Consider the following 6,283-nt stretch of genomic DNA (forward strand, 5'->3'; position numbering starts at 1 on the left):
AGATAGTTAAATCACCCAGATCAGGTTGGAATCTGATAAGAGGTTTTTGAGGGTTTTTTTTAACTTTTACAAAAACTTTGTTGAGAATTTCATACATGCATATAAGGTGTTTTGATCAAATCTATTCTCACTCCCTTCAAACACCTCCCATATCTCCCCATCACTTTTGTCTTTTTTTTTTCTTCTTTCATTTATGAATTTTTTTAATGTTGCTGAATTATTATTATAATTTTTTGGTCTTTTTTGAGACAGGGTCTCCTTGTAACCCCAGCTGGCCTGGAACTCACTGTGTAGACCAGGCTGGCCTTGAATTCACAGAGATCCATCTGCCTCTGCCTCCTGAGTGCTGGGACTAAAGGCGTGCACTACCATGCCCTGCTTAATTTTTTATTTTTTATGGACTGCTGGCAGTGAACCCAGGGCCTCACCTTGCTAGGCAAATGCTCACCACTGAGCCAATCCTAGTTCATCCCAAAATATAAGGGTGGCCAAGACCCCAGGTCACAAGACTCCATTCACCCTAATTGCCTTCCTATTTGTTGGGAACATCTGGAAGCCTAACTAGCAGAGGGCAGGACAGCCTGCCCTTCCTGGCAGTCTCTGCCTGCTGGGCCCCTTTCCCTCCCTCCTGCCCACTGTCCCCTCCCCCTGGCAGGATTGCACAAGCCACAGCCTGCTGCAAGGCCTGGGCGATTACTGGAAGTCCTGATCTGTGCTCCACGGCTTGGCCAGGCCTGGCCGCCTCCCCTTCCGGCCTCTGGTGATTAACCCTATGGACTGCCTGCCACACACCACCCTTCTGGCGGGCCTGGGAACCCTGCTTTGTGCTCATGGGGAGCCTGGGGACCTTGGTGTGCTCAGGGTTTGTGCCACAGCCCCGGGGAACGTGTGCAGAGGTGCATTGGCAGGTCTGACCTGGGGGCTCAGGGTCCTTGCCCTCTAGCCATAGACAGTCAGCAGCAAATGATCTGACCCTAAGGAAAATCTAAGTCTCTTCTTGGGTTTCCTGAGCTCCTGACAGTCCCTGGGTGACACCGGCAGTGCCCACAGAGGGACTGCACCGGGTCCTAGCTCGAGCTACTGGCAGGGGTGAATAGTTCCCTCTGGGTCACAAAACCCTGAACAAGCAGCATTCCCCCACCATGTCCATCCATAGCTGGGTGTCCTGGGCAAGTGCCATGCCCAGTGGTCCACCCTGACACCTTCCCAGTGGGGACCCCAGGATGTGTCCAAGTACCTGACAGACATGAACCGGGGAACCTTTTTGGTCAGTTCAGAACAGCCTCTTCTCCTTCACAGGACATGACACTGTGCCTACCACCACTGCTGAGAGAGAAGCCCAGATAGCCACTGCCTGAGGTCACGCAGCCCTCAGTGACCTGCCCCCCACATGCTAGCAGTGGCATCCACCATGGATGGGGACTTCCTTCCACATGAGCTCCCACCAGCTGGTGGTGGTGGTATCCAGCTGCAGGTGAGCCATGACATGACCTCTTGTCTGTCCTGGGGACACAGTGGATTCCCCCAACAAGTCTGGCCATGGCAACCTTTGGGGAGTACTTCTCATAGAGCCCTGCCTTGCCCGTACCCCCATAATACCCTGGACAGGGTCCTGAGCAAGAAGAAGCCCTGCAGGGTCTCCCCACCGAGCCTCCCATTCCAGCTAGCCTGGATAGGTTTGTGGTTTGTTTGCTTGTTTTGAAACAGGTTCTCATATAGCCCAGTCTGGCCTCAAACTCTATGTAGCTGAGGATGACCCTGAACTCCTGATCCTCTTGCCTACACCCTCTGAGTACTGGGATGACAGGCATTCACCACCACACCTGGTTTATGTGGGGATGAACTCAGGGTCTTGTACATACTAGGGAGCACTCTACTTACTGAGTCACAGCCCCTGCTTTTTGTATTTTTTAAATACTATTTATTTTTTAAGTATATGAGCGTTTTGTGTGCATTTAAGTGCATTTGTGTATGCAATGCCTATGGAGGCCAGAAGAGGGCATCAAATCCCCTGGAACTGGAGTTACAGACAATTGTTGGCTGCCATGTTGATGCTGGGAACTAAACCCTGTCCTCTGTAAAAGCAACCAGTGTTCTTTTTTTTATTTGGTCTTTTTGTAGCAGGGTTTCCCTGTAGCCCCAGCTGCCCTGGAACTCACTATGTAGACCAGGCTGGCCTTGAACTCACAGAGATCCGCCTGCCTCTGCCTCCTGAGTGCTGGGACTACAGGCGTGCACCACCATGCCCGGCAATAGCAGCCAGTGTTCTTAACCACTGACCCATCCCTCCAGCCCTGGCTTTTGATATTTTTGAGACAGTGTCATATCCTGTAGCCCAGGCTAGCCTGAAACTTGTAAATCTTCCACCTCAGCCTTCCAAGTGCTAGAATGACAGCCCCAGGCCACCATGCCAGGCAATAGCTGCTGGTGAGGGTAGCTTCTGTCCCTGTGTCCTTTTTTGGCCCTGAGGACTCAGGATACCCAGTATCCCAGGTCACAGGAAAAGCAGATATGATGAGAACATGGCAAGAGTTGGGGTGTAGCAAAGTCTGGAGAGGCAGGTTGGGGACTCTGCTAGGCCTGCCTCTGCTACCCTACACTCAGGACAGGCCCAGTTACACCCACCCACAGTGGAGCCCCAACAAGGGGCTGAGGAAGCAACTGCTGGATTAATAGACTGTCACTGCAGCTCAGAAACCCTAGCCAGTGACCAGTACCTGTGACCAGAACGAGGATGGCTATGCCCAGCTCCTGTCCTCCCTGCTGGGCCCTCTTTATACTCCACCCATCTCTTCATGTGCACAGCCCATGATTTGCTTAATTATTTTCCTATTGTCCAGTCTTTGGGGACAGTCCAATTTCTTCTACTATAAATAGCACTGTCTTTTTCTCCCTCCTTGTCCAACCCCCTAGTACAATTCAGAAACAGGATTCCTGGGTCAGAACCAGGGCTGGCGGGATCCCAGAGGATGGAGTGAGGCCCATAGGGTTGTATGGCTACCCATTCCATTTGGTGATGATCCCAGGACACCCGGAGAGCAAGCCCAGCCCCTTACTGGGGGATTCTAGGATTAGGCTCTACCTCTGAGCCATGCCCTGATGGTCCAGGCTGATGGTCCATGCTGTGGTCCAGGCTGGGATACTGGACACTGGGATTCTATCCTCTTGCTCCCTGACATCCTGTGTGTTTCAGAACCCACTCCTGCACTGTCCCTGGTGGAGCAACTTCTCACCGGCCTCGTATCCTACCTTCTCCAGTGAAAGCCAGTAAGTGTGTCCATGGGGCTGCACCCTACCTGCTTTTGGCCATAGCCACTGGTGCATTAGAGCTAGCAGCCCTGAGAGCCATGGGGTCTGAGGAGAGGCTGGGTTTCCTGAACCCTGTGTCTTGTCTCTTATGTTTGAAAGGGCAGTGGCTGCTGGGAGATCTCCAGTGCATGATGGGTGAGGAGCACTGGGTTTTGAAGGATCAGTAGGAGTTTGTCTGGGGAGCATGCCCTGTGCAAACCCCTGAAAGTAGATGTAGCCAGAACCTCCTAAGGATTTAGGAGAGTTTTGAGAGGGTGTTCTGAATGTAAATTTGGGATTTTGGGTGTGTGTGCATGCACAAGTGGGCCAGAGGTGATGCTGGGTGTCTTCCTCAGGTACCCTCTACCTTATTTTGTATTTATTTACTTATTTTTATTTTATGCATAAGAGTATTTTGCCTGCATGCATATAAATGTACCTATACATGCAATGCCTGTGAAGGCCAGAAGAGGGTGTTGGATCCTCTGGAACTGGAGTTAAAGATGGTTGTAAACCACCACATGGGTGCTGGGAATCCAACCCCTGTCCTCTGCAGGAGGAGCCAGTGTTCTTAACTGCTGAGCTGGCTCTCCAGCCTCACGTTACTTTTTTGAGACAGTCTCTCACTGGACCCAGAATGCAGCAGTATTTGGCACATGGGGTTGTAGGTATATATGGCCACGCTTGGCTTGTTATGTGGGGCTCGGGATCTGATCTCAGGTCCTCATGCTTGTGCAATGACTGCTCTTAAGCACTGTGCCCTCTCCTCACCCCAGGGCTCTGTAATCTGTTCTGACGGCCAGCCTTTTCCATATGTACCATTTGAGCAAAGCTGCTAAGGGTAGGAGGCAGAGGCCCCGGGAATTAAGGGATCATAGAATTTCAGAGCTTGGCTAGTTTGGCTCTAAGGCCCCAACCCTCTGTCCTCCACATCCTCCCCTCACAGTCCCAGGCTTCATACAGCCTGCTGGCACAGCCCCCCCTCAACCCCCACAGGGAGGCAGGCAGCCATGACAGAGCCATGTCTCCCATGGGCCTGTCACCCCTTCTCAGCGTGTGCTCTCCATCTGAGGACATCAATACAGGGCACAGATGGACAGCAATGGGCTCTAGCTCTTAGGCTGTCCCTGTTGTGACTCAGCAGCTGAGTCTTGTGGGAGGGGCTGGCACAGGCTGAGTCCAGGCTGGCTGGGTCCTCTGACCTTGTGTCCAAGATGCCCAGTGCCTGGGCAGCCCAGCTCTGCAACATAGCCCATCTGTGTCCACTGGAACCTGGAGGGTGGCTCCGTGCCCATGCTTAGGGACAGAAAGGCGTGCCATGTGGGCCTGAGCTGGATCCTCCCATGAACTGGCAGCATGTATAGGGAGGATACCATCCCCTGGCCTCACCTGACCCAAGCTCCGTACTCATTTCTCCTGTAGGCAGTTTGTGGGTTCCACCCCATTCCTCGGCGGCCAGTCGTGCCCGGACACCGGCTACCCTGCCACAGCCACCGTTCCCAGCTTCCTGACAAAGAGTGGCAACTATCCCCAGGTAACGGCCGTCCTCATGCCTGGTCGTCACCGTGGTCACTGCTGCCCCAGCACCTGACAGCCTCCCTCCATCCTTGGGCCACTGGCCCTCAGCATGGTCAATGGGGGGGACAAGACTTGTGGTCCCTCTGGGCTGCAGTGAGATCTCAACCCCTGGCCCTGGTGTCCTAGGGTTCAGATCTGTTATCACCTAAGTGCCTTTGCCAGGGGCTGTGCCCAATGACCCCCTACGGCCAGGGGAGCTGTGTGGAAAAAGCAGGGGCCCCCGGTGTGGTGACCGAAGGCCAGGTAATCCTCTCAGACCAGCATGGGGTCTCAGCCTGTCCTGCCTCACCCTGTGGACAGCCCTCTGCAGACCCCACTGGGAGTGTCCATGCCTCCCGTAGTCACAGCTGGAAAAGTCCACCACAGGCAGGACAAGGGCTGCCAGCCCACTCCCCATTCCCCACAGTACACGGGGCATACACTCCTGCAAGCCCCTCAGGGCCTGCTGGGCCATAGAATGCCTCAGGTGGCCTTGTCTTAGGTGCCTAAGGAGTGGGTGACCTTGGGATCTGGGCCTCACCTAGGAAACTGTACTGTTGTCCCCCTTCTCTGCAGTGCCCCATCTCTGTCTGTTTGTCTCTGTCTCTCTGCCTCTGTCTCCTTCTATCTATCTCTGTCCCTCTGTCTGTCTCCATATCGGTCTTCTGTCTGTCTCTGTCCCTCTGTCTCCCTGTTACCATATCTGTCTCTCTGTGTCTCTCTGTCCCTCTGTCTGTCTCCATATCTCTATCGGTATCTGTCTCTCTCTGTCGCTGTTTCTGGCCCCTGATGCAGCTGCCCACTCCACTTTCCTCCAGCCTAGACTCCAGCAGCATCTTCCCCCATCCCCACTAGCCACTTACTCTGTTTCTGCATTTGGGCCCCATCTGTCACTGTACATCTGGTATCACACTGAGGCCACATCCATTTAGTGGATGGGTATTAATTAAGCACCTGCTGCATTCATCTGCTCACAGTATCTGCAGGACACCAGTGGAGGTACCCACCTTGAAGAGGGAGGAAGGGGCCACCGCTGAAGGATATGGGGCCTTAAGATGCTGGACAGACAGAAAGCTGGTGTTCCCTGGACCTGCTAGAGGGATCAACCCTTCTGGATTCTAGAATTTGGGTCCTGCAGGTGGCAGGATTTGATGCTGTTGCTTTAAGAAAGTTTTCCCACAGTTAGTGCAGCAAGAGAGTCTAGACACCCCCAACCCTCACCAGCACCCCAACCCTCTTCTGGCCCATGTATGTTGTTTGGATACATTCCCAACCACTGTGTGAATCAGGAGTTGTATGGAAAATCTATCCAGACCAAGAGTGAGCAGGGAAGGTCCACCTTCAGTCTCAAACCAGAGAGAGAGAGAGAGAGAGAGAGAGAGAGAGAGAGAGAGAGAGAGAGAGAGAGGGGGGGGGGGGGGGGGGGGGAGGGGGGAGG

General features: G+C 53.6%; 1 protein-coding gene across 5 annotated transcripts in view; it reads left to right on the forward strand.

Moving 5' to 3' along the window:
- The window catches only part of Sbno2 (strawberry notch homolog 2), a 47,165-nt gene that overhangs the window by 15,467 nt on the left and 25,415 nt on the right, over positions 1-6,283 (forward strand). For all 5 annotated transcript variants that reach the window (XM_029565458.1, XM_017799124.2, XM_008837181.3 and 2 more), the window contains exons 2-4: positions 1,300-1,474; positions 3,194-3,267; positions 4,711-4,822. In XM_029565458.1, coding sequence (XP_029421318.1) covers positions 1,391-1,474; positions 3,194-3,267; positions 4,711-4,822 — 270 coding nt within the window. In that variant the 5' untranslated portion in view covers positions 1,300-1,390. The remainder of the gene's footprint in view (positions 1-1,299; positions 1,475-3,193; positions 3,268-4,710; positions 4,823-6,283) is intronic.

Source organism: Nannospalax galili, unplaced genomic scaffold, assembly GCF_000622305.1.
Source record: "Nannospalax galili isolate Female #2095 unplaced genomic scaffold, S.galili_v1.0 scaffold77, whole genome shotgun sequence".
NCBI lineage: Eukaryota > Metazoa > Chordata > Mammalia > Rodentia > Spalacidae > Nannospalax > Nannospalax galili.